Source organism: Lithobates pipiens, unplaced genomic scaffold (assembly GCF_037356315.1).
Source record: "Lithobates pipiens isolate NorthernLeopardFrog02 unplaced genomic scaffold, aLitPip1_a1.2 Scaffold_16, whole genome shotgun sequence".
Classification (NCBI taxonomy): Eukaryota; Metazoa; Chordata; class Amphibia; order Anura; family Ranidae; genus Lithobates; species Lithobates pipiens.
In genome coordinates this window covers 368,898,329-368,926,318 of record NW_027507748.1, presented here as the reverse complement: position 1 = coordinate 368,926,318, position 27,990 = coordinate 368,898,329, and the positions used below count along the sequence as shown (strand labels likewise).

At 42.6% G+C, this 27,990-nt stretch overlaps 1 protein-coding gene across 1 annotated transcript in view; it reads right to left on the bottom strand.

Moving 5' to 3' along the window:
- The window catches only part of RPS6KB1 (ribosomal protein S6 kinase B1), an 84,126-nt gene that overhangs the window by 38,765 nt on the left and 17,371 nt on the right, over positions 1-27,990 (bottom strand). Inside the window, exons 3-8 of the mRNA XM_077482116.1 lie at positions 24,337-24,457; positions 17,915-17,983; positions 10,526-10,673; positions 10,317-10,374; positions 8,715-8,815; positions 5,335-5,425 (exon numbers count right to left, since the gene is read on the bottom strand). Coding sequence (XP_077338242.1) covers positions 5,335-5,425; positions 8,715-8,815; positions 10,317-10,374; positions 10,526-10,673; positions 17,915-17,983; positions 24,337-24,457 — 588 coding nt within the window. The remainder of the gene's footprint in view (positions 1-5,334; positions 5,426-8,714; positions 8,816-10,316; positions 10,375-10,525; positions 10,674-17,914; positions 17,984-24,336; positions 24,458-27,990) is intronic.

Sequence of the window (27,990 nt, the reverse complement as noted above, 5' to 3'; positions counted from 1 at the left end):
CTTAAATCATGAGTTTGAATTATAACTTGTCGAATCCACTTAGCGACAGCGACGTCTGTCCTTTTCTAGGACCCTCTGGCAGAATAAATAAGATCAGTTTTACGAAAATAATTTTTACAAGAAAGAGCAGCCAATTTCGAAACCCTCCTTGCTGAGGATATAGCAACCAACACCAGCTTCCTTGTCAGAAGGACTAAGGGAATATGCTGTATTGGTTCAAATGGCTGTTTTTGTAACACTGACAAAACTAAATTTAAGTCCCAAAAGGCTCAAAATGTGATTACTCTGCATCACCCCTTGCATGAAACCTGGACTAAAGAATGCATAGCAAGCGGTCTTTGAAATTAGATCGATAAGGCTGAGACCTGGCCCATAATAGTACTCCTCTCTACGCCCAATTGTAGAAAGGGAAGATTTCTGCCTATGATACATCTCAGGGGGTGCCAACCCTTGGATTAACACCAGGAAACATAAGCCTTCAAAACTCTAATATATAGCTCTGGACGCTGGCTTCCTTGCATTAATCAAAGATAACTGACCCTGAAAGCCCACATTTCTTCAAAACAGCCAGGCTGTTACATTTAGCGTTCGTAAAGTAGGATGGAACATCGGCCCCTGTGAGAGCAGGTCTGGCCTTAATGGAAGGGACCATGGATTCTCCACTGGCATATTTACGATTTCTGCATACCATGACCTTCTGCTACCAGAATTACTGGCTTTCTTTCCTTCTTTCCAGCTTGATCCTACAAAGTCGAGGCAGCAAATGAATGGGGGGGGGCATAGATCAGAGAGAACTGATCCCACAGGGTCACCAACGCATCTTCAGCAGACTCTGGGTTAGTAACCACCAACTGAGGCTTTGGGACACTCTTGGGAACAGCCGCATTGACAAGTCCAAAGCTTTGATCGTTTTGTTCCAAGCAGACAGAATACTGTTTTGCAACAGTCTCAAATGGAACTGGGCATAGGGGACTGCTTCGAATGAAGCCACCATCTTTCCTAGCAACCTCATGAAAAGGTGAATTGAGGGATTTCTTTTTCGACCTGACCATCCACACCAGCTCCCATATGGAGATGATCTTTGCCAGGGGCAAGAACACCTTTTTCTGGGCTGTGCCTACGATCAGGTCCAAATACTGCAGCTTTCTTAGCGGTTTTAATGAAGACTTCTCTAGGTTGAGAATCCAGACTTTCCAGGTAACTAGTTGTAATGCGTACACTTTGCTCCAAGCAGGCCACTGACTGGTCTATTAACAATAGATCGTCGAGGTACGCCAAGACTGTTATGCCCTGGGCCCTCAACCTGGCTAGAGGTGGGGCCAGTACTTCTGTGAACACCCGGGGTGCTGTAGCTAGCCTGAAGGGCAAGGCTACAAACTGAAAGTGCAGCTGTTCTACTTCGCAGAAACCTTTGGTGAGCAGGAAATATAGGGGACATACAGATATGCATCCCTGATGTCAATGGACGCCAGAAGTTCTCTTCCCTGTAGGATAGAAACTACTGACCTGATTGACTTCATGCGAAAGGAGTGAATTTTCAGGAATTGATTTAGAGTCCTTAGATCTAGAATGGGTCTGACATCTCCATTTGGTTTTGGTACCGTAACCAAACCTTGCTCCTCTGTGGCGATCTGTATGATCACCCCCTGAGCCAATAATCGGTCAATTGCTTTAAACAGAGATAGCCTTTTCACTGGATCTTTGGCAACATTTGATCTCAGAAACCGAGACGGTGGAAACTGCGGAAATTCTAATTTGTATCATAGAGACACCGTGGAGATGACCCATCTGTCCTGAATTTCCTTTTGCCAGACTTCTGAATATTTCAGAAGTCCCCCCCCCTCTAGTGAGGGGGGAGCCTGTTCGTGAATAGCATTTAGTATTCTGCTTTGCAGATTTGTGGCCCCAGGTCTTTTGTGCCTGGGTCTGACCCTGAGGTTTTCCTGTAGAGTCTGACGGCAGAAGCTGTCGCCACTGCCTAGAGGCGGATACCCCTGGCACAGGAGAAAAAAAAAGATTGGATTTTTGTAATCACTGTAAAATCCTTTTCTCCGAAGTTCATTGATGGACATAGCTCCTTTAATTCTTGACCTTAGGGTTATCACGCCACTTCAGGAGAGGACTAGGCAGAACATGAAAAAACAGCAAGACTGCATAGCACCACCCAGGGGCGATCCCTCGGGCTATAACCCCTCACCCTTCCTCCTGCAGCTCAGTTTGTCAAAAAGCAGTACAAACATAAATAGGAGGGGTGGGTGCTGTGTCCGTCAATGAACTTCAGAGAAAAGGATTTTAAAATCCCATTTTCTATCGTTCACTGACGGACACAGCTCCTTTAATTCTTGACCTTAGGGACGTCCCCAAGCAGTGTCAAAAAACAAGGCGTGGAAACAGCAAAACATAACTTCACCCACAACAAAGGGAACACCTCAACAGAGGAGTCACCATCTGAAATGGCTGCCATCAAAACCAGCGGCCAACTTGTGCATCAAAAGATGCATTTACTACAAACTAGTAAGGACCTTCCTGTCGGGATTGCTGGAGGCATTCCACCACAGACCCATCACCCGAGTAGTACAAGGTGGCTGCTGGCCCGGCACGCTGACACAGACAGCAGTAGCCCAGCCATACGTGTGCCCCAGAGTATATAGCTCACCGGCCGCCCCTGGAGCAGAAGGGGCATGTCATGGCCGACCCAGCATATAGCTAGGGACTGCTCACGCTCGATGGCCAGGCTGGGGAGACTACAAGGATCTATATTATCCAGCCTGTCACCCAGTCGGCTGTTGATAGTAGATCACAGGATCAAAAATTGTAGAAAAAATTTAAATCCCAGGACCAATGGTCCCCTCAGGGAGCCAGGTCCTTCTACACTAGGCAGAAAAAAACTGAGCTGCAGGAAGCAGGGTGAGGGGTTATAGCCAGAGGGACCGCCCCCTGGGCGGTGCTGTACAGTCTTGCTGTTTTTACATTAATTACATATTCTGCCTAGTCCTCTCCTGAAGTGGCATGATAACCCTAAGATCAAGAATTAAAGGAGGTATGTCCGTCAATGAATGAAAGTCAGTTTAAATGAAGGACATTTATAATTTATTGACTGGCAAAAGAGTACACCTCCCACTAGAAATCGTTTGGATGTATTTATCCAAATTACCACCAAATAGTTGCTCCCCATGAAAGGGGAAACTAGTCAGAAGCTTTTTGCAAGGTGCTTCGGCTGAGCAATTTTTTTAACCAAAGGGTCCTATGCATGTGTACTAGCACAAGCGCAAGGCGGGACACCTGGTGAATAGAATGCTTCATATCGTCTATGGCAAAACATAATGCCTTTGGTAGTTCGGCCAACTCACAAGGCTGTTGTGCAGGGAGTTCTTTAAGAGCCTCTGAACTGGTACTTTAGGGACTGGCAGATGCAGTTTTATCAGCAGAGTGTTAGGCTCCCTAATCTGCAGGATATATAATACTTGCTTAGTAAGGGCCGTTTATACAGAAAAGAAATATCAAAACTGCTGGTGTACCCCCACTTAGTTCCCTCAGAAGAGGAAACGCCAACTGTTCATTAAGAACCCACACTGACTGCTGGGACTACACATGCTGTTATAGCCAAGACACAGAGCTTCTGAGAAGCAATGTACCAAGGTATGTCTAATTTACTCCCTCTAGTGGAGATCTTAAGGCATACAATGTTTAATATATGGAAGAAAAGGCACAGGTGGACTTTACAGTTCCTAGTCTACTTCCCTTACCTTATCCTCGCTGCAGGATACTGCTGAAACAAACAGATCCAAACTTCACCCATCACGGCGGGCTGCGTTAGTAAACCTTCATAGACCGGGTCCCTTAATAGGGATTCCACTCCTTTAGACCTGTATTGCACCCCTCAGGAGCAACTTCAGGTAATGTAGCAAGACCAAAAAGTCCTGGTTGCTGGCTGTGAAGGTCATTTAAATCCAGCATGGATCCCTCCTGGAGCACATCTTCACTTGTGACACCTTATACACTGGCGAAAAAAAACGAGGTACTCCTGGAAGGAGTGGTTATATAGGGGAGTGAACTTCCTGTATTGGGTATATGAGTGTCCAATCACCTGAAAGTGGTCCATAACTCATTAAGTTATTACTTAGGCTCTGTGTCCCATGATGTACAAAAAAGAAAAAGCTATTTTTCAAACGGTGCAAAATAGGTGGATATTCGGACTTCCAGCCAAGGATAACCGACAGAGGTGTGTGCTATTCAGCAAGGAAACAATATTCAACATCAAAATGTGCAACCACCACCAGTGGAGGTCATAGGGTACTCTTACCAAATGGTGTGGGCTACCTGCCAGCAGCGGAGAGCCAAACAAGCAAAACTGATGGGGCCTTTATCATCACAGGAACCAGCATGTCGATTATACAGCAGTGCAGATTCGACAACCAAGCTTTCAAGGACCAACATCAGGAAAGCACAATGATCCAAGCTCAGCATATAGTGACTCAGCTCCACCAGTCAACAGGAAAAAAAAGATTGCCACATAAAATAAAATCCTTGGCTAAAATTTTTATAAAGTATTGCACTTACATCAATGTAGATAAAAACAGGCCTTTGTTTAATGTTATCACAAGAACGCAGCATTGTGGAGCCAGCGCAGTAAGTGCCCCAGATGATGTCTTGGTAGATGAAACCTTGGGAAATGTGCTGCCACCACCTTCACTGGTGGTGGTAGTACATTTGATGTTGAATATTGTTTCCTTGCTGAATTGAGCACACACCTGTCGGTTGTCCTTGGCTTAAAGTCCTAATATCCACCTATTTTTCACCATTTGAGAAAGTACTTTCTTTTTCACTTTGTCTCTTGATGCAGTTAATGGAAATTTAGGTTCTCAATATGTTTATGTTGCCTCACCATTTTGCATACTAGTCTTGCTTTGCAGGCAATGTCATTAATGTATGTTTAATTGTGCACTGTCACTTATATGTTTGCATTATTACATAGATCACTAGTTCCTGCACTTAAACCCTTACGAATGCACTTAAAGCATATCTAATTCCAAAAAGGTTTTTCCTTTTTTTTTTACGTTTTAGATAAAGTGTGGAATTTTTGCCCCCCTCGTTATTGCTATGCCCCAACTGGCAAGAATCTCTGGTACCCAATCTTACAAAGCACGTAGGGAGATGGGACAAATGACTACATATACTTTGTCCCCTTGGGGAAACCACAAAAAAAATTGGGAGGAGTACTTTAGGAGATTTTCTTTTTATTCACTTACTGTTCTGGATGATTTATATGCAAGTTTAAACCTCTGAAAAATAAAATGTAGCAATGTTAAACTCACAGCTAAAAGCTTGACTCACATGTATTCTATAGTCCCACAAAATGTATGAGTGACTGTGCCATCGTGAATGGATTCCTTACAAAGGCCAAAATCTGTTAATTTCACATGCCCTACAAAGAAGAAAAAAAAAAAAAAACAGTTGAAGAAACTACAAATAGCCCATGGACAGAAGACAGTAACTGCTTTGATTTTTTTAGTAATATTATATTAAAATCATTAAAAAAATTCCCAAAGTAATAAAAGTATTCACACATGTAAATGAGAGCCAGGCGTCACTTTCACCAGACATTAATGCTGTTGAACAACAGTTATTGCATACTTGTTTTATTCAAAACCCATTGTATTTTTTTTCTTTATGTGGAGCTGAAAAAAAAAAAAAAAAAAAAAAAAAAAAAACACACTACTCAAAAAAAAAAAATAAAAGTAAAAAAAATGTTTTAAATTGCAAAACAGAGTTAGGCCTCATGCATTGCTGGTAAACTGACATTCAACGGCAGTTAGCTGATTTTTCAGCTGCCCCTGAACTCCAATGTTATGTGTACATCATGTACACAGGTTTGTTTGTCGTTTTTTAGGCAGCTGAGTTTAGAGGCCTTTTTTGGAAAGCAAAAAAATGAGTTTAGACGCCGAGTTTAGAGGCATTTCAAGCACTAAACGCAGCTAAACACGGTAACTTGCATTTAGCCACATTTCATTTACGGCTTTTTTTTTTTTTTTTAACGCTTCTAAACACAAAATGCAGCTAAACGCGGCATGGACGGACGTTTTAAAACGTGGGTTACTATCTGTCAAATTAAATCGTTCAGGAGAAGTTGTAAAAATGTCCTGTGTACATTAAGCCTTAAACCCAAGCCCGTTCCCCACCTCCAAAAGTAAACACTTGCTTCAGGGTGTCTACTCCTGAAAATGTTGATTGCAATACACGTTGCGTATCGCCACACAAGCCGGAATGAGTGTATTCATTCTAAAACCAGAAGACCCTTATAACACTAAACTGATGACCTATATGGGCCTTTTAAAGCATTGGCTATAGAAAATATAGGGTACTGAAGTTAGTCACCATTTCGCAGGCGCATGCAAATTTAAGGTTTGACATGTTAAAGCGGAGGTCCACCCTAAAATGGACCTCCGCTCATCGGAATCCCCCCCCCTCCGGCGCCACAATTGGCACCTTTCAGGGGGGAGGGGGGTGCAGTTACCTGGATAATCCAGGTAACTGCACCCACTTCCGGGATAGCTGTCTGCGGAAAGGGGCGTAGATTACGCCCCTTTCCGCAACTGCCCGCCCCTTTGCGCAAGTGCCCCGCTGCCTGCTGGGAAACACACAGTTCCCAGAGGCAGCGGGGACCGTCCGGATTGCGCCGCGCGGCTCGCGCATGCGCAGTAGAGAACCGGGAAATGAAGCCGAAAAGGCTCCATTTCCTGATTCCCATACCCAAGATGGCGGCGGCAGGACCCGACAGACGACCTAGCGATCGGCTTCGGGTGCCAACATCGCGGGCGCGCTGGACAGGTAAGTGTCACTATTTTAAAAGTCAGCAGCTGCAGTATTTGTAGCTGCTGGCTTTTAAAAAAAAAAAAAAAACGCGGAGTCCCGGTGGACTCCCGCTTTAAGTATCTATTTACTCTAGTGCAACCTCGGCTTTTATATTTTACCAAAAAAAATTGGGTAATTTATTGCATTTTTGTGACTACCACAATTTTATTCTCTAGGGCAGAGGCCTCAAACTCAATTTCATTGTGGGCTGCATCAGCATTATGGTTGCCCTCAAAAGGGCCGGTTTTATCTGTAAAAATATATAAATATCTTTATCATATAAATATTTGCCTCTGCATTCGCTTACTGCTGTTTTTAGTCTGAAACTTAAAGAGGTTGTAAACCCTCTATATTAAAAAAACAAAAACATGTCATACTTACCTCCACTGTGCAGTTCGTTTTGCAAAAAGTGGCCCCGATCCTTAACTTCTGGGGTCCCCCGGCGGCGCTGGTAGCTCCTCACCGCATCGAGTGTCCACGTTGGAGTAGGGTCTTTTAAGATGGACACCCATGCGCGCGCGCTCCAAGGTCATACAACTGTGTACATTCACACAGAATGCAGGCCCCGGCCCCCCGTGTCACTGGATTTCATTGACAGCAGCGGGAGCCAATGGCTGCGCTATCAATTTGTCCAATCAAGAGCCAAGACAACAGGCAGAGAGGAGGAGCGCATCTCCGCCGAGAGAACAAACGGGCTCAGGTGAGTAAAACGGGGTGCAGTGCTCAGCGTCAGAAGTTTTTTTTCACCTTAATGCATAGGATGCATTAAGGGAAGAAAAGAAAAAAAAAAAAAAAAGAAGAGGGTTTACAACCCCCTTTAAGAATTAGGCAGTTAAGAGGCGACGCAGACCAGCATGCAGTGTTAAAATTTAGTTTTAGTCATAGTGCCTTCCTCCTCATACTTAACTAGGTGGATGCAGCATCGATCCAATCCGATGCTGCATCTGCCCCCCGGTGCCTATACACTGACAACCGAACGAATGAACATCGCCGATTGCTCGGTACTCACAGCTCCCCGAGTAGAGAGCACAGACAGTCAATCAGCAGGTCTCACACATGTGGTATCCATATGCTCAGGAGCCAAAGCAGAATGTGTTTTGGGGTGCAATTCTAAGAATGCCTATGCTGTGTGTGTGAGAAATAACTGAATTATTTGATTCCTTAAATTTTTTCAAAAATTGATACAAAAAATAAAAATAAAAATGAAAGCTTAAAAAAAAAAAATACATCATGCCTCTTCCTAAATACCTTGGACCGCCTGCTTTCCAAAAAGGGGCCACACTGATTTGGATTATATTTACCAAAGAAACATAGCAGAATACATTTTAACCTAAGTTTTCAAGATTATTTGCAAAATTGTATAACAAAAACTAAAAAGTGTTAATTAAATACCACCAAAAGAAATCTCTATCTCAAAAAGAAATTTGGGTATTTTCCTGCATTAACATTTTCAAACTTGTGAGTGCTGAGAGTTGAAAAAGTCCAGACTTGAAGTGGTTAAAAGTGTCACAGAAAGGCAAACCCCCCTCATTTTGAATAAAGGAAGGATTATAAAACCAGTGTTTTTTTTTTTTGGTTTTGCCATGTGCCTCCCCTGCACTTCCTGTACCAGCATCAAAAGTCGTCAGGGAAAATGCTTCCAAAGTGAAGGAATCCTGGGGTGTTGGCAGAACTAATGTCCCCATTAGAAAGCTTCCCCTCTATTATTCCTCTGCCATCAACCCAAAATTTGGGATTTTATTTTATTTTCACTTTCGATGATAAACATGACAAAAGAGGGTGAAAACAAAAAGAAGTCTGCCTTTGGTTACAATTTAATGAGGAAAAGCCAAAGATGTAATTTTATTGTTGTATAAGCAAACCTTGATGATTTAGCATGATGTTCTCCGGTTTCAGATCACGATATATTATTCCTTTTTGATGCAAATGTCCCAAAGCCATTGAGATCTCAGCCAAGTAAAAGCTGAAATGAAAATAAGACATTTAGAACGAAAAGTTGGGTAAAAATTGATCATACTTGATAAAACAAAAAACTAACCGTTAAAAAAAAAAAAAATGCATATATATATATATATATATATATATATACACACACACACACACACACACACACACACACACACAAACGCCATTACTTAAATGGCAGCCCTTTCAGCATTGAAACAAAGGATGCAAAACATTAACAGACCAGCAAGTATTTTTAGCATGTTTTGAGAAACCATGGGCATTTCTATGCACATTTGTCTAGGTCCCCACATTATATTTTAAACTGAAGCATTTTCCCACTTTTTCAGTCATTTGAAAAAAGCACTGTTATGGGTTCCCATCCAAAGTATACCTTAAAATAAAAATTACAGATACACACCTGCACTTTTTAGATCTTTCTTATGATAAATGTGTGGCATGACAACAAGCATTTCTAAACAGGTTTAGAGTAGGGATGCATTTAAATTTTGGTGGCCGAAAAAATAAAAAAACAATTAAAAAGACGACATGGAGCTGAATTGCACAGGCCGCAGTAAGAACGTCCTGTGACAGATAGCACACTGATCCAATGGTGAGACATTGAATCTGAATTATGCGATCACAGGAGGTGGGACATTGTTACTGCGGCTTGGGCAATTCCAATACAGCTCTGTGACACAAGGAGACCGCTGCATCTGACGGGCACTGCTGATCTCTTGTATCATGACTGGAGTCTCTGACTATCTCCTGTATGAGATGGTTAGAGACTGTGGACATGATACAAAAGATGATCAGAGACTGCATTTTTCTTGAGCTTTTCTTGCACTAAAGGTGCCAATAACAGGCAATAATAAACTTAATCAAAATCATTAAAAAGTCAAATATAAATAAAATTTATATAAAAATCTAAATATTTGTTAAAAAAATTTATTTTCGGTATCGTTTTTCAGCCTAGTGCATCCTTCATTTTTGGTTTCGACACAAATATTTCCCATGGTTTGAAAAAAAATATAACACTTTAAAAAGATCAAAACCTTAAGGCTAGGTTCACACGCTGTGATTTGATTTTGATCCAACATTCAGTATGGACTATGCAGCGCAACCAGGATGCGACTTTGAATTGGTTTGTATATTCTATGGGGCCAAAGTCATGCTGAATCGTACCAATGTAGTGCAGGAACTTTTTGCAAAGTTGCATCAATGTAAACAGGCACCAACACACGGCAATTTTCATTGTTATGGGATTCTGTGCAACTCAAGTCACATTTGAAATCACACTAGTGTGAACAGAGTGTTAAGGTCAGAATGTGGTTTTGTTAGTAACCTGTAACCTAGACAGCCATGTCCTTCTCTTTCACAGTCTCATATGTCTCAGTACTTTCAATCTTTATGATGTACCTGACCCTTAACATATTTCTTTGCCATGCATTTTAGAAACTTAAGTAAAACAAAACAAAAAACAAAAAAACGACATTTACAATACATTGTACTTTACTCACCAAGCGGTATCTTCCATAAATATCCCTTCTCTTTCCAGCTGCATGAAGAGCTCCCCACCTGAGTTCAACACAGTCATTTATTATAATATTCAGCATAAAAGTCTGAACTATTGTGGAGAAAGAGGGGGTAAACAATGCAATACACTGGCAATGTAAATACAAAATAATATCAACAGTAATCTATGATGTGGACTATTTGGAGAACTGACCACTAAGATACTCCAGAATGAGGTAGAGTTTTCCACCAGTTTGAAAGGCATAGATCAAGTCCACAATGAAAGGATGCTTTACTTCTTCTAAGATATTCCGCTCAGCCTTTGTGTGTGCCGTGTCTTTTGCATTTCTTACAATCATAGCCTGGAGAAAAAAAAATAAAATAAATAAATCCAAACCTCTGTATATACTGGGATACCTAAATAGGCTTTGATAGATATATCTATCTATCCATCTATCTTGTAAAGACAGGAGCTCCTGTCATTGGGGAGCAAGGGGGATTATGTAAGATTTTAATAGTTATGAGAGCAGCAGGAATTGCAGGGGTGGGCACTGTCACAGGAGCCGACAGGGAGGGGGAGAGAGGACAAAGGAGAGACAGGAGAGCTGCAGCTGACCACGGTGTCAGGGCTCAGCAGCCATGATATACCATGGTCAGCTTACAGGGGGAGGGCAGACCCCAGGCAAGATCAGCAAGATATTACAGGTGATGGGGGGGGGAAATGACACAGCACAAGCACTGTGCTGTATAACATGCTTTAAAAAAAGGGACAGGAACCATTTTTTTTTTTTAGGTTTAAGTAGATGAGGGCATTGTAAAAAGAATCCTGACACACAATTAGAAACCGAATAGCTTAGTGGTCCAATAGCTGTGAATGTGAGCCAAATCTGTTAGCAGAAGAGAGACGCATACGCTGGTCAATAGTCAACAATGGTGGTGACTTTGTAAACAAAGATATCAGCTGCCTTGCCAACAGTAAATAAGGACTTTGTAACTCCATCAGCACTTGCCTGCATGCATGCTCAGGAAGATAAACCAGTTTTGATTCAAAAAGTGTCTGGGTCAGGGTCAGTTTTTTTTTGTATCCAATGCATTAAGGTGAGAAACGCACAAGGGTTTTAACTCCTTTAAAGTGTGGGGGGGTGTCTACCAATATCAGTTTTTCATAGCCGGTACCGATATTTCGGCCACCTTTGAGGCCGATATAAGGTGCCAATACTCCGTACATCACCGTCACCTGCCACCCAGAGATGCAGCATGTCACTTGGCACCTAGATTGAGCATGTCACTTGCCGCGGTCACCTGCCACCCAGGTGCAGCATGTCACTTGCCGCGGTCACCTGCCACCCAGGTGCAGCATGTCACTTGCCGCGGTCACCTGCCACCCAGGTGCAGCATGTCACTTGCCGCGGTCACCTGCCACCCAGGTGCAGCATGTCACTTGCCGCGGTCACCTGCCACCCAGGTGCAGCATGTCACTTACCGCGGTCACCTGCCACCCAGGTGCAGCATGTCACTTGCCGCGGTCACCTGCCACCCAGAGGCAGCTTGTCACTAACACTTGTGGTAACCTCTCTCCAGCTGCGTCCGAGCGGGTTAACTCCCACATGCGGGCGGTGGAAGATGAGGTCAACTTGCGCCCTGCTTACTCGCAGCTAGAGCTCTGTCAAAAATCAGCCTTCATGGCCCTTCTGTAGGTGTGGAAAAGCGGTGATGTAAGGTAGGCAGTGAGAGGTCACCTCTCTGCCACCCGCCGCTGACAGAGACTGGCAGAGGCTGCAACAAGCGCTGAACTGGGACAAGGAGAGAAGGCCTGACCAATATCGGCACGTTTCTGACTGATAATTTGATAAACCCAGTGAAGTGACTGGCCTCAGGTGATACAGTCCTTCTACATAAGTTGTGTCCATCTGCTTTCTTCCCACCTCTACATCCATTCAAAAGTGCTGAATTATAAATCTTGTCTGAGTGTGCAGAAAAAACAGGGGGCAGAGAGCTGAAGTTACACTTTGCAGACCTCAATGAGGAGAGCTGATTGGAGGGGTGGGACCCGGGTGGGACCCGCCCCCATAGCCCTTCACACAGCACCCAGGAATAGAGCTGAGGCTGTCAATATACTAGAGGTCCCTCCCTCCCTTCACCAATATTCTCTTGGTGCCAGAAAAACTTGTCAGAAGTGATTCACGGTGACAGCAGAGGAAGAAAGCAGCAAAGAAAAGTAACACTTAGTGCTCTGTATTGAGACAAGTACACACTATAGGGGCATGTGCTTTGTTCATATTTCATGCCTAATGCCGCGTACACACGGGCGGACTGTATGGCGTACTTAGTTCGTCATACAATCCGACGGACAGTCCGTCATACTTTCGACTGAACGGACTTGACCACACACGGATACCCAAACAGTCCGTCGAAAGCGTGCACGATGACGTGTACAGCACGTACGACGGGACTAGAAATAGGAAGTCCAATACACAGCAAAGCACCCTTCCGCCGTGTAAATCCTTTCTGGGCATGCGCCATTCTTAGTCCGTCGAACTAGCCTACTGACGAGCGGATTGTCAGCTGAAACCAAAGTACGACGGACAGAATTTCGAAAAATCAGAAATACTTAGTACGCCAGACTGCACGCTAAAAAAGTCAGCTGAAGCCCACACACGAGCGGACTGTCCGCTGAAATGTGTTTCGATGGACTAAGTACGCCATACAGTCCGCCCGTGTGTACGCGGCATAAGGTGTACAACCACTTTAGGGAACTAGTAAATAAACAAACAAGGGAGTTGCTATTGACTTAGTTTTAAAGGTACAGGCCTCTATTTTATGATTAACTCTAACCGAGCACACTTGAAAAAAAAATAAAAAATCAGTGACACACTTGGTAGTGAAAACAAAATAAGGATAACCACTTCAGAGCCAGCAGCTTTAAAAAAAAAATCCCTGATTTTAATGATCCTAAGTTTTCTTTAAGCAGGAGTTTGTACAGTATATGTCATGAGATATTAAAAGCAAGGGTCTGCCGTTTCTCGATAAGGGACTGCAGACATTTCTGAGCAAATGAGAAAATGTCTACATTCTTGGAGGGTAAAGACCAAAGCAAGCTGACAAGAAAGGAGGATGACATTAAAGATTATCATTTTCATGAGACTACATAAACAAATGTAGGTAGCACTTAGCGGTTTGTTGAGTACAGTGGTATAGAGGCCACTGGACATCTGAAATTTTTCTGGTGTTATTAACTGAACACTGTCCCACATCACTTCAAAAGCTGGTAACCTGCAGTATCAGTAACAGTACTGATGGGCTGTTTGCTCAGCTGTGTATGGCTATTTATACAAAAACTTCCACTTGGTGAAGATGCTGTGTTTGGTCCCTAGTTATATTGTGGTACATGCACAGCCTTAACAATATCTTAGATTAGGTTTAATGAATGGAACAAAACTGCTGTTATTAACCAATTGACCTCCAGAAGATTTACCCCCTTCATGACCAGGCCATTTTCTTTTTACAAAAGGCACTGAGTTACTTTACGCTCTGGCCGTTTAAAAAAAAAAAAAAAAAAAAATCAGCAGCTACACTTTTTTTTTAAGTCAGCAGCTACAAACACTGTAGCTGCTGACTTTTAATAAGGACACTTACCTGTCCAGCGAGCCCATGATATCAGCCGCCCCAAGAGTAATCCGTCCATCGGATTGGCGGCCAGCACCGCCATCCTAACTAATGGAAACAGGCAGTGAAGCCTTGCGGCTTCACTGACAGTTTTCTACTGCATATGTACGAGCCGTACAGCGCTTTGTGGATGGCCCCCCCTTGTTTCCTGAGACACATACATGTCCCAGAAGACAACGGTGCCGCTCGCCGAAAAGGAAGAATTGAAGAAACAGTGCCTCAGAATAGGAAGAGGCAGATTAGGAAGACTGCCTAGCAACAGGGGTTTTTGGTGAGTAAAACATTTTTTTCAATTTTTTAAAATATATTTTTAAGAATATTAATGTATTTTTTTATTTTTAGGGTGGCCCACCACTAACAGGCAATTGCGTGGTCGTGTGACACTGTACCCAAATAAAATGTATGTATTTTTTTTCCCCAGAAATAGCTTTCTTTTGGTGGTATTTGATCACCTCAGATTTTTATTTTTTGCGCGATAAAGAAAAAGGACCAATTAAAAAAAAAAAAAAAAAAAAAAAAAAATATATATTTTTATTCTGCTATAAAACATCCAAGATAAAAAAAAATCTTATTTCTTCAAATTATTCTGCTACATATTTTTGGTAAAAAAAAAAAAAAAATCTCAATACGACTATATTGATTGGTTCGCACAAAAGTTTTTTTTAACTAGTAATGGCGGCGATCAGAGACTTAACGGGACTACGATATTGCAGCAGACAAATGGCACACTGACACTTTTTGGGGACCAGTGACATCAATACAGTGATCAGTGCCAAAAATATGCACAGTCACTGTACTGACGCTGGCTGGGAAGGGTATAACATCAGGGGCGATCAAAGGGTTAACTGTCTGCCCAGCCTGTGATTCAGTGTAGTGGGGGGGGGGGGGGGGGTGCTTTTACTAGTGGAAAACATCGATCGGTGTTTCCACTTTATAGGAACACAGGATCCATGCCTTCTGTACTCACTGGACAGCAATCTGCCTTGTTTACATAGGCAGACTGCCATTCTGCCCGAGTATCGCAGCATCGGCGGGAGTAGAAGGTGCGCGCCCCAGACCCGGAAGTGTCAGGTCACGCACTAGGTATGTGATCTGGCACAGAGTGGCCGCCCTGCCGAAGTAAATGTATGGTGAGAGGTCCACAAGTGGTTAATGTACCTGAAAAGTTCTTATTTGTAGGATTTGTTCATTTTACTTTTCTCTTCCTCTTTTTCATATGTCCAAATGTACACAATAAAAACATGTTTTTTTTTATAAACAAAAAAAAAGGGGGGGGGGGGGGGGTGGGTCATAATTCTCTAACTTTAAAGCGGAGGTCCACCCTAAAGTGGACCTCCGCTCATCGGAACCCTCCCCCCCTCCGGCGCCACAATTGGCACCTTTCAGGGGGGAGGGGGTGCAGATACCTGTACAGTACAGGTATTCTGCACCCACTTCCGGGATAGCTCTCTGCGGAAAGGGGCGTAGATTATGCCCCTTTCCGCAAGTGCCCCGCTGCCTGCTGGGAAACACACAGATCCCAGAGGCAGCGGGGACCATCCTTATTGCGCAGCACGATTCGCGCATGCGCAGTAGGGAACCGGGAAATGAAGCCGAAAGGCTCCATTTCCTGATTCCCATACCCAAGATGGCGGCGGCAGCACCCGACAAGACGATCTAGAGATCGGCTTCGGGTGTCGACATCGCGGGCGCGCTGGACAGGTAAGTGTCACTATTTTAAAAGTCAGCAGCTGCAGTATTTGTAGCTGCTGGCTTAAAAAAAAAAAAAAAAAAAAAAAAAACACGTGGAGTCCCGGCGGACTCCCGCTTTAAAGTAGTACTAAAGCTTCTACGTTGTTGTGCTAATTACATATGCTTGGCCCAGTTGAGCATAGGAAAACACAAATCTGTCATTTCTAAACAGCTAACTTCTGGTCAGGGAAATGCATCATTCTAAAGGACCCAGGCATGTGAGCCTCTTCACTTCACCTGGAAGAGGGACCAGAGGCCAGCCATCTTGTGCTTTTCTCCTTTTCTCAGATTACCTGTGGCAGCACAGGCAGCATGAGTACACCCCCCCCCCCCCCCCCCGATCATGGAAGGAAGTCTGCAGGGCAAACTTGCTAAGAAACTGAGCCACCCAAAACTGGATATCAGTGCTAGCATGCACAGGAACTGCTAATTTGAAAAAGGAAAGAAAAACTGGGCAGCATCCACTTAAAGAGGAACTGCAGTCTGCTCACATAATTTGTAATAAAAACATATTTGCCATTGTGAAGCTTCCCTCCAACCACTTTGCATATTATTCTATATATACTGCGATTCTGTACTTGCCAAATATGCTGCTGAAATCTCCCTCCACAAAGTGTGGGTGCATCCATTTTAACTGTGGGCAGCTGAAGCTGCCACCTGTTCACTTCCTGGATTTCTGTGCTGCTGGCTACCCAATATGCACTTCCTAGTCTTGTGACTGTGCAGGATGCAAACCGTAGGTGCACATTGCGATTTCTAAGTTGCCATAGGAATGACAGCATCTGTGGAAGTTTCATGACCTGTTATGGCAAAGTATCAACAGCATGGAACACAGAAACAGCCAAGGAAAGTGTACATACTATGCTTGTTCAAACAGGAAAGAAGAAACAAAATCATTTTCTATTTTGCCATGTAGTAACTGCATTTCTTATCCAAACTGCAAACAATGAGACAAACCTCAGCTGCTGCAGTCCTGTCACAGGATCTTTTCACTAGGGGTGCACCGAATGGGTGTTTTGGTGCCGAAATCGAAAACTAAAAATACACTAGGCCAAAAACCAAAACCAATACCAAAACTGAACGATACCGAAAATTAAAAAAAAATATTTTTAGACAGGAGATGGTCAGAGACTGCGGACATGGGCCAGGAGATGGTCAGAGACTGCGGACATGGGCCAGGAGATGGTCAGAGACTGCGGACATGGGCCAGGAGATGGTCAGAGACTGCGGACATGGGCCAGGAGATGGTCAGAGACTGCGGACATGGGCCAGGAGATGGTCAGAGACTGCGGACATGGGCCAGGAGATGGTCAGAGACTGCGGACATGGGCCAGGAGATGGTCAGAGACTGCGGACATGGGCCAGGAGATTTCAAAGTCACACTAACTTGTAGTGCCGATGCCCGTTATCAAGGTACGATTTTCAGTCTAATCGATACTTTATAAAAACAATCACAGCCGATGTCATCTTGCTTGTGGGCATTTGAAGCCCACAAGCAATCACTTCCATGTTGCAGTGCATTTGAAGTACCAGCATTCCTTGCTGGTTTCAATGCAGGCTCAGTGGCTACTGCTCTGAGCGGCGTATATGTTGCCATTATAACAGGTGGCATCTTGGCAAGTTGCCGCCCCCGTTGTGATGACCTTCGCACGGACTCCTGGGATGAATTACACGAGATCCCAGGAGACAGTGCGACGATCACCGGATATGATGCGGATTCCCGCAGAAACACCGCCCACCGCTGCAGGGACTGAAATTACATTTTAAACCTGAATAGGTACGGTAGAAAAAAAATAAATAAAAAAAAAATAAAAAAAAACAACGTCCATTGTGCACCCTTTCCTGCATGTAGATTAGACTGAGCCAAACTTATCAAAATGTCTGCAGAACTGCTTTAATCTATATACCGTAAACAATACACTCTCACAAAAGTGTTCCAACAAGGAGAATCATAATAGTGAAAAAAGGTGCTCAAAAAGTCCACGCTGTTCACAGTCTGTCGCACTACTTAGGGGGGCATAGGTGAATAACACATTTTTCTATGGATATTCAAAATATTTTGTAAGTGCATTATCAGGACAAAGTTCAAAGTTTAACCCATATTAAAAATTGTAATTTAAATGAAGTCAAAAATCCAAGTGGGACAAAAAGGTACTTGATACTTTGTATAGCAATAGAAAAAAACTGTAGTAAACCAAAGATTTACCTTTTTTAGAACTTTCATGGCAAATATATTTCCAGTATGAGCTCCAGCTACTTTTCTTACTTGAAAAACCTACACACAAAAGAAGACATTCAGAAATGTTCACAGAAGACAAGTTATATCACACAGATACAAGTTCAAATCACAAAATCATGCAATATATTACTTTGCGTTATGCGTTTAAAAAAAATAATAATTAACCTCACTAAACCATCAGCTGAACATGCACATTTAAAAAATGTGTGAGCTTAATTTTCAGTAAGAGGACACAGTACATATAGGTACAGGAATGCATAGACACCCTCAAAAAAAGGCTCCTTTAGCTTTTAACAGCTCTTATAAAACTGCTGGTCTGTGGGCGTGGCTTAGGACTGGAGAATAGTAGGCAAAGACGTGATGTCACACAAACCCCTCAAGCCTCCTCAGCTCAAGAACATGCACAGCTACCCGCCATCTGTGTGGAATACACAGGTGCCAGTGACCACGTCAGCTCTGCCAATGACAAGAGTGAGGGTTGTGGCAAATGGATACAAGTTAGTTTGCACCAGAACATTCCGAACAGGCAACAAATTTGGAAGAACGCATGAACACCATTAAAGTCTATGGGACACGAACATAAAATTAAAAGTGCTAATTTTAAAGGCTTATATGCAAGTTATTGTCATAAAAAGTTTGGGGACCTGGGTCCTGCCCCAGGGGACATCAATCCGTCAATGCCGTTTTTTCGGGAGCCGTGATTTTTTTTTTAATGCTTAAAGTGAAACAATAAAAATCAAATATTTCTTTAAATATCATGCCTGGGTGGGGTCTATAGTATGACTGCAAAGTGGCGCATTTTTCCAGTGTTTAGAACAGTACCATAGCAAAATGACATTGCTAAAGGAAAAATTGTCATTTAAAACTGATCGCGCCTGTAAGGAATTGTAGGGTCTTGGTAATATAGATGAAACTAACTAAAAACAGCATGGGGACCCCCCCCCCCCAATCCATTAACAGGCCCTTTGGGTCTGGTATGAATAGTAAGGGGAACCCAGAACCAAAATGATGAAAAAAACAATTGCGTGGGTGTCGCCTAAAATCCATACCAGACCCTACAGCACTAAAACCCTACATTTTTTTTTCAATTTGGCTCAGGGTTCCCCTTAATTTCCATATCAAACCTAAAACCGATATGGATTTTAGGGGGACTCCCACATTTTTTTTTTGATTCGGGGTTCCCCTTAATATTCATGCTCTTTTTTTTTTTTTAAAGAGTTTTATCTATATTGCTGAGACCTGACAATTCATTACAGCCGCGATCAGTTTTAAATGACAATTGTGTCCTTTAGAAATGTAATTTTGCTGTGCTACCGTTCTAAACACAGAAAAAATGTGCCGCATTTTAGGCATTCTATAGACACCCCGCAGGCATGATATTTAAAGGAATATTTCATTCTTATTGTTTCACTTTAAGCAGAAATAAAAATAAAATCACTGCTCCTGAAAAAATGGCAGTTTAAAAATATTTTTTGCATTAATACATGTCCCCTGGGGCCGGACCTGGGTCCCCAAACACTTTTTATGACAATAACTTGCATATAAGCCTTTAAAATGAGCACTTATGATTTTTCATGTTAGTGTCCCATAGACTTTATTGGTGTTCCGGCGGCTTTCGAATTTGCCACGAAAACTGCATATTGTTCATTGTTCGGCAAACATAGGGCTCATCCCTAGTGGAGACAAACAATTTACTACTGACAGCGTTGCTTACAGTGGCCAGCTCTTATGTAAAACCTTTATGCCAAAGGGAACAAATATTGTTTATTGTAACTGCTTATAAAGTGTGAGCTGGAGCTCAGATTCAATTAAAAAGGTATCTAAATCTGCTAGTACTTCCAACACGCCTTTTCCCCCTATACTGACAATGTTTCTGTCTAAAAGGCGTCTGTTGCTCCTTCATCCAGAGTGTGGGCACTCTAATACAGGAGGTGTGTCACCGTAGGGGGAGGGAAACAAAAATAAAATAAAAATCAGCCACCACATCTAATGATTGGTAAGCTGCAAAATATACAATTTTTGGCTTTAGGTTTCATAACTCTTTAAAATTTCTACATTTTTATTAAAAATATAGCAAACATTCACTTTTGCTTACTTTCCCTTTAAGGCTGGATTCACACCAATGCAGTTTTCATGCTTTTTGCATTTTGCAGATTTGCACTACAGTCCATATAACAAAGTTTCCTATGGAACACGTTCTGCAGTGCAAATCTGCAAAATGCAAAAAGCACTAAAACTGCATATTTGGGAATCAGGCCTAATGGAAACTTTTGCCCATGCAGGTCACAAAAGGCTTATTTTATGCACTCTCCAGTAGCAAACTTTACTCCCCTTTGCTCCCCTGGATGCAGGGAGCAAGAAAGAGCACCTTAATAAGCTCCAAGCCATGACTTGAAAAGAGGATTTAGACTTTCTCCCTACTCCCATATGAGGGTGCTGCTTGCCCAGACAATAACTAAGCACCAGTGCAGTTATGTGGAAGGAAGGGGAGCGAACGGAAGCCAAGTATATGCAGCCGGTGAGGGAGCAGTTAAGTGATCTTCCAAGAGTAAAGTACACACTGACATTAAAGTGCTACGTTTTGTAATAGGAATAGATAACAGGACAGAATAACAGGTTCTCTAGCTGGCTAGACATGTGTATTTGTTGCTAAAACATTTCCAACCTTTTATTTTTATCTTTTTCACACTTTTGGGGACATTGGAAAGTGCAAGAACTTTTTTTATTGTGGTTTCTGTCCCTGAAGATTTTGCCTTACTTCCAGTATGACATCAGAATGAACAAATCTCCTCACTTTCATTTTGATGGGTGTCAAAAAGAACAGGAAGTGAGGGGAAATTCCCAAAGGAGTGCAGACTGCAATAATAAAATTACTAGTACAGTGTATAAGGTTCAGAACCACTGTTAGTATATTATTGGTAAAAAGGATCTTTACCAGTACACCTTTTAACCACAAAAGAACGGGCATCAAGTTGGCTTTCATACACCTAAACGTTAATGCATTCATGCATGCATACGTCACAAATATCGCTGCCAACACTAGAGTGACAGTAAGAATTCTAAGGTTATTTATCACTTAAAAAGAGAAAAGAAGAATGTAGCTACGCTAACAATAATTATCCCTCATAGGCGGGAACCTCAATTAATGTGTGAATTTTCCTAATGATTAAACATTAGTAAAAGGTGAAGAAATAAATGCAAAACATTTTTTTTTTTTTTTTAATAAATTGATCAATATAAACAATTCATATAAATGTTCATAATAATAAATACAAATATGTGTACATATACTAGTGAAAATATAAATAAAAATAAATCATGATGAAAATGACCAAGAACCCAAAGTGAATGAATACAAATTATAGTCTAATCAATATTTGAAGCAAAGACGTGCAATCTTCCGTCATCAAAAAGTGCAAAACACCGCTAAGAATGCACGCGTTTAATAGCTCACACAAATTCCACAGCAGTGTCTCCAAGGTGGGTCTCAAATTGCCATTCAAGATCAGACTGGAGTCACACCCAGAAAGAAAGACTTTCACATGTGAAGCAATGATCTCTCAAAAAATATAAATATAATACACCCGACGTCATCGTCACGTGACAAAAACGCGCGTTGGCTGGCTAGGACGTGCTGACACAGTCAAGTAGGATCTGAGTGAACGGCGCTCGCCTGCCGGAATATACGCTGCTTTTTACTGTTTATGTTTGTGAGTATATCTACTTTTATTTTTAATAAAGCTGTATACCAGATTTACACTATGGGAAGTCCCTCTGCTTATATTTTTTGAGAGATCATTGCTTCACATGTGAAAGCCTTTCTGGGTGTGACTCCAGTCTGATCTTGAATGGCAATTTGAGACCCACCTTGGAGACCCTGCTGTGGAATTTGTGTGAGCTATTAAACGCTTGCCTTCTGGTAAGCGTGCATTCTTAGCGGTGTTTTGCTTTTTTCGGTGACGGAAGATTGCACGTTTTGCTTAAATATTGATTGGACTATAATTTGAATTCATTCACTTCCGGTTCTTGGTCATTTTCATCAGGATTTATTTTTATTTATATTTTCACTTCTATATGTACACATATTTATATTATGAACATTTATATGAATTATTGTTATTTACATTAAAGCGGGGTTCCACCCTAAAGTGGAACTTCCGCTGATCGGAAACCTTCCCCCCTCCGGTATCACAATTGGCACCTTTCAGGTGGGAGGGGGGTGCAGATACCTGTCAAAGACAGGTATTTACACCCACTTCTGGGCATAGACTCCCACGGGAGTCTATGCCTCTTCCTGTCCTGCCGTGCTGTCTGCTGGGACACACACGGGTCCCAGAGACAGCGCGGACAATTCCTATTGCGCTGCGCGACTCGCGCATGCGCAGTAGGGAACCGGGAAGTGAAGCCGCTTCGCTTCACTTCCTGATTCCCTCACCTAGAATGGTGGTGGCAGCAGCCGAGAGATCGATCAGCCTTGGCATCCCTGGACCCCGGGACAGGTGAGTGTCCATTTATTAAAAGTCAGCAGCTGCAGTATTTGTAGCTGCTGGCTTTTAATATTTTTTTCCGCAGTGCAGTCCCGCTTTAATTTATTGATCAATTTATTGTAAAAAAAAAAAAAATTTTATTTAATCATTTCTTTCTTCATCTTTACTAATGTTTAAGCATTAGAGAAATTCACACATTGAGGTTTCCGCCTATGGGGGGATAATCATTGTTAGCGCAGCTACATTCTTCTTTTCTCTTTTCACATTTTTGGTGTTTATCACACTTTAGTAGCAGCTGCTTGTGTAGTTTTTATTTTTTATTATTTTGTTGTTAGGAGCACAGTATCTTTTTCTTTTATTTATCACTTAACTTTAAAATCAATGAGCTGCAAAAGCTTTTAACCACTTCAGCCCCAGAAGTATTTACTCCCTTTATTGACCAGGCCATTTTGTACGGCACTGCGTCAATTTAACTGACAATTGCGTGACGCTATAAAAATGCACTGATCACTGTATAAATGGCACTGGCAGGGAAGGGGTTAACACTAGGGGTGAGCAAAGGGCCAAGTGTTCCCTAGGGAGGTGCTTTCTAATTGTCAGGGGGATGGACTGACGGAGTAGAGAGGTCGCAGTTGTTGATCACTAGCAACAGCTGATCTCTCTCCCTCTCCCGTCAGAAGGGGGATCTGCCTTGTTTACATAGGCAGATACCCATTCTGCCTCTCTTCGCCACGATCGTGGGTGTCAAGCTCCTGCGATACATGATGTATCGTATCTAGGGTTGCACCTATACCAGTATCGGTACCGATACCGAGTATTTGCACAGGTATTGGTACTCGTGCAAATGCACAGATACTTTCAGGCTCGGTTCTATGAGCCGTCAGTAGGGACGAACAACTGTCCTGTGTTTAACCCCTTATTAACCCTTAATTTACTCTAATCAGACTTAAGTAACTCTTTAGGCCCCTTTGACATGGATGATCCGTTCAGGTCCACCTGTCACTTTTTCAGGCGGACCTGAATGGATGCTTCATAGAGCTCTATGGGACATGTCCCCTGACATCCGAGCCGCTCCGATCCGAAAAAGTGTGACGGAGGAAAAAAGCTATTTTTCCATCCGTCATCGGATCGGGCGACGATGGTCCATCGTCACCCGATCTCCCATAGGGGAGAGCGGCGCTGTGACAGGTACGTCCCTGCGTAGTATGCAGAGACAGACCTGTCATCTTCCTGCTCAGCGGAGATCGTGCCGGCGATCCCCGCTGAGCAAGCGGATATCCACGAGGCGAATCAGCACTGAACCGCCCCGTGTGAAAGGCCCCTTATTCCCCTCCATTTAATTATTATTTTCCTGCTTTTTTTCTGTTCACGTCTATTTTTAAACTATAAACAATTCAAACTTTTCTTGTTTGTTTATATTAACATATATTTACACATTTTACATTAAAAAAGTGCAAAATTAAAAAACAAAATCAATTTAATTTGTAAATGACTTTTCAATGCTTTGTACCATTGCTGACAGCTTAAGTGTAAACAAAACAGTTGCGGTATACATCGGTAATACAAATCGGCAAGTACAGAAAAAAAAATAAAGTATCTGTATGCGTACTAAGAAAAAAATAAAAATAAATAAAAAGTATCGGTGCATCTGTGCGGTGGGCAATCCGGTAGTGGTTAAAGTGTTCCCCATGGACAATTTTGGGTAAAGGAGTTTTTTGCAGACTCGCACAATTTTTGACTCTTTATATACAGCATTTCATATTTAATTACTCAATGCAACCTCAAAAAAAAAAAAAAAAAAAAAAAAAAAAAAGGGGGGGGGGGATTTTAGTGCGCACAAACACAATTAAATCTGTACCAAAGTAATAAACTGGCATAATTAAATTTAGTTATTTCACTTACCTTGCCATAGCCACCTTTGCCAAGCACTCTGAGTAGCTCAAAACATTCTGGTCTGATCTTTTCTGGGCCTCTATTCACGCTGGTTTCTGAGATCTCAAACTTCTCGCAATGTTCCATATCACTAAATAAGGTACAAATTTGTGTTTATTTCCATGCAACAAATTAAAGTATTTAAAAGTCTTAGCATGCATTGATATAAACTTATCCAATCTTGTATCCTTAGAAACGATTCATGAAATATTCAAATGTTAACAATTAAAAGGACTAGAACAAGGGTAAAATAGGAATTTTGACTTGCATGTAAAATCAGTTTCTTAAAGCAGAACTTCACCTAAAAGGGGTACCTAGGTTTTGATAGGTACTTGCTCCCACTTACGGTCAGATCGTAGCAGCAATCTGAGGAAGTTTGCGCCCCCCTCCTCACAGCCTTCCGGGACAAAAGTCCCAGAAGACCGTGGGACAGCAGGGAACTGGCTTTACTGCCGGTTTCCCGTACCTAAGATGACGCCGCCTGCTCCCAAAGCCGATTGAAGAATCAGCTTGTGCAAAGACATCGCTGGATCCCTGGACAGGCAAGTCTCCTTACATTAAAAAGGCAGCTGCTACATTTGGAGTTCCTCTTTAAAAAACAAACACAAACTTTAGTCTTTACCACGGGTAATATGCAGCTATCTTCAGGTGAATGGATAATGAAAAAAGGTTGCAGGGATACTCCCTATATAAAACCTCCAACTCCCAGCTAGCCTCAGTTTTGTAGCAAGCAACAGGGAGATCATAACACAGTGGAGGGTCCAGTGTCCCATACAAAACTCCAAGAAATGGATTTTACTGGTAAATTGAGAATCCTACAGTATGAAACTTTAGTCTTTATCTTGGGATATCCAAAAGTAGTTAAATTAAAGGGGGGACAGGGCAAAACACCAACAGAACCATGTAAAAATGGGTTGAGAAAATTTAGACTGCAGCTCATAGCACCTTGTGCATGAAACTAGCATCAAAGACGCTCACAACATATCAACCTGATAGAAATTAAACATGTGAACTAGGGATGCACCAAGATTTCGGCTGCCGAAACATATCGGCCGAAAATTGTGTTTTCGGCAAATTGCCAAAACGGAAAATCTTGCAGATAATGGGGCCGGAAAAGGGGGTGGGGCCTGTGCGGGGCTCCGCCCCCCTGGTGCCGCCCATTGCACGGGTGTTTTCCTGGCTCCTCCTCCGTCCTCCCTCCTCCTTTCCTCCGTCCTACCTCCTCCTTTCCTCCCGCCCGACAGTGCGGTGATCTCCGTGTGTCACGGAGCTGTGCATTGAATTGCCTGGGCGGCTGCAGTAACAATGTCCCGCCTCCTGTGACAGACGGTAACACTGATCCAATGGCGGGACATTGAATCAGCGTGACGCGATTACAGGAGGCGGGACATTGTTACTGCAGCTGCCCGGGAAATTCAATGCACAGCTCCGTGACACACGGAGATCACCGCACTGATCCGGGCATAGGTAAGTGGAGATACATGTGTTACATTGGATCCTTAATACATATTTGGTGGCAGTGTACTTTAATCATCCCTTTTTAGGACAAAGTAATAGAACTAATCAAATTGATTACAGAGACCACATTGGTACTTGATGCAACATGCTGCTTACTGCATATATCAAACTGGCCCAAAAAAATTAAGTACAAGTCTGAAACTATCTACCTCTGGCCACTTGTGTGAATGTAGCCATGCTATATAAACCAGGTCACAGGACAAAGGCTGTACTCCCTTTATTGGCCATAAAAAAAATAATAATCTTGATTTTGACCCAGCTAGGTTTTTATCGCCATGTGAAAGAATGGGGAAGGGTTAAGTTATTGCTAGTAGAGGTAACGATATGAGCATTCCCAATAGAAGTCTGTTGGAACGGAACCAGGTAGCTTGCTTGGGGCCAGTTCACACCAGATGCAGTTCCGTGTGCTTTTTTTTTTTTGCACAAAATGCATGCACAGTGTTTTCCATGTATCCCAATGGCTCTAGTTCACACCATGCAGTCAGTTTCCGCACCGGAAATTGACTGCATGGTGTGAACTAAAGCCATTGGAATACATGGAAAACACTGTGCATGTATTTTTATCAGGCAGGTTGCATCTGAGGGGAACTGGTGAGGCTGCTTTGATCTCTCCTGTACCATGTCCGCAGTCTCTGACCATCTCCCGTACCATGCCCGCAGTCTCTGACCATCTCCCGTACCATGCCCGCAGTCTCTGACCATCTCAGGTGCACCCCTAATGTGAACAGAAGCCCAGGTGGCAGCCTTGCAAATCATAGCATTATATGCATATTAGAGTGTGCATAAGAGGGAAGGGAAAAACGTTATCCTTTAAGCTTAAGACTCGAATGATAACATATTTGATCCGCCTAGCAATGGTGGAATGAGAAACTAGGAAAACCCTTTAATACAAAGAGGGTACCACATCAAGACAGTTTACAGAAATCCCCCTTTCGAATCAGGACAGGAGGATGGACAATATCCTGGTTAAGGTGGAAGAAAGACCACCTTAGGAAGGAATGAGGTTTTATGCCATAAGACAAACTTTGTCTATGTGCAACACCAAGAAGGGCTCCTGAACTCATAATATTGCCCGAAACAGCTACTACCATTTGCATCACTCAACCTTCCCTTGTAGGAGCTCTGACCCTCTGGTCTTGAATTGTATTCTAACTGTATAGTCTCACTTCATTTTGGTAAAGTGCTGTGCAAACTGTTGGCAAACCGTGCCAAACTGAAAGTGGCTAATACCAGGCTGATCACTATTTTCTAGCGTCGAAAACAGGATTTTTTTTAAAACAGCTTACCTGTAAAAATACTTTTCTTTGATGTACATCAGGGGACACAGGGCCATAGTAGTTACTACGTGGGTTAATATGCCACCAATAGGTGATGGACACTGGCACACCCTCAGATCAGAAGTGCACACCCTATATAACCCCTCCCATTACCGGGAGTACCTCCGTTTTGTAGCCAAGCAATACAAGTGTATACTAAGAAGGGAGGGACCTGTGTCCCCTGAGGTACATCAAAGAAAAGGATTTTACAGGTAAGCAGTTTTAAAAATCCTGTTTTCATACATCAGGGGACACAGAGCCATAGTAGTTACTATGTGGGATGTCCCACAGCAATGGCAACTGAAGGGAGGGAGACAACAAAAAGTAGGGGGAAAAAAAAAAAAAGGCTAGAGGACTCATACTGCAGCCTGCAGTACACTGCGCCCAAAGGCAATATCCTCATGACCTTTAACATCGATTTGATAAAATCTGGTAAATGTATAACTGAAGACCAAGTTACGGCCTTACAGATCTGAGTCATAGAGGCCTGATGATGCACCGATCGCCCTGGTTGAGTGTGCTTGAACATGAAAAGGAGGAATTTTCTTCTTTAAGCCGTAAGCTTGAACAATCACTTGACAAATCCATTTAGAAATAGTAGATTTTGATGATGCCTGTCCCTTTTTGGACCTTCTGGCAGTACAAACAAAACATCTGTTTTGCGAACCTGAGCTGTCGCCTTTAAATAGACTCTGATTGCTCTTACTACATCAAGAATGTAGTGTCTTCTCCTCCCTAGATTGAGGCTCTGTGAAGAAAGAAGGAAGAATAATATCCTGGTTTAAATGAA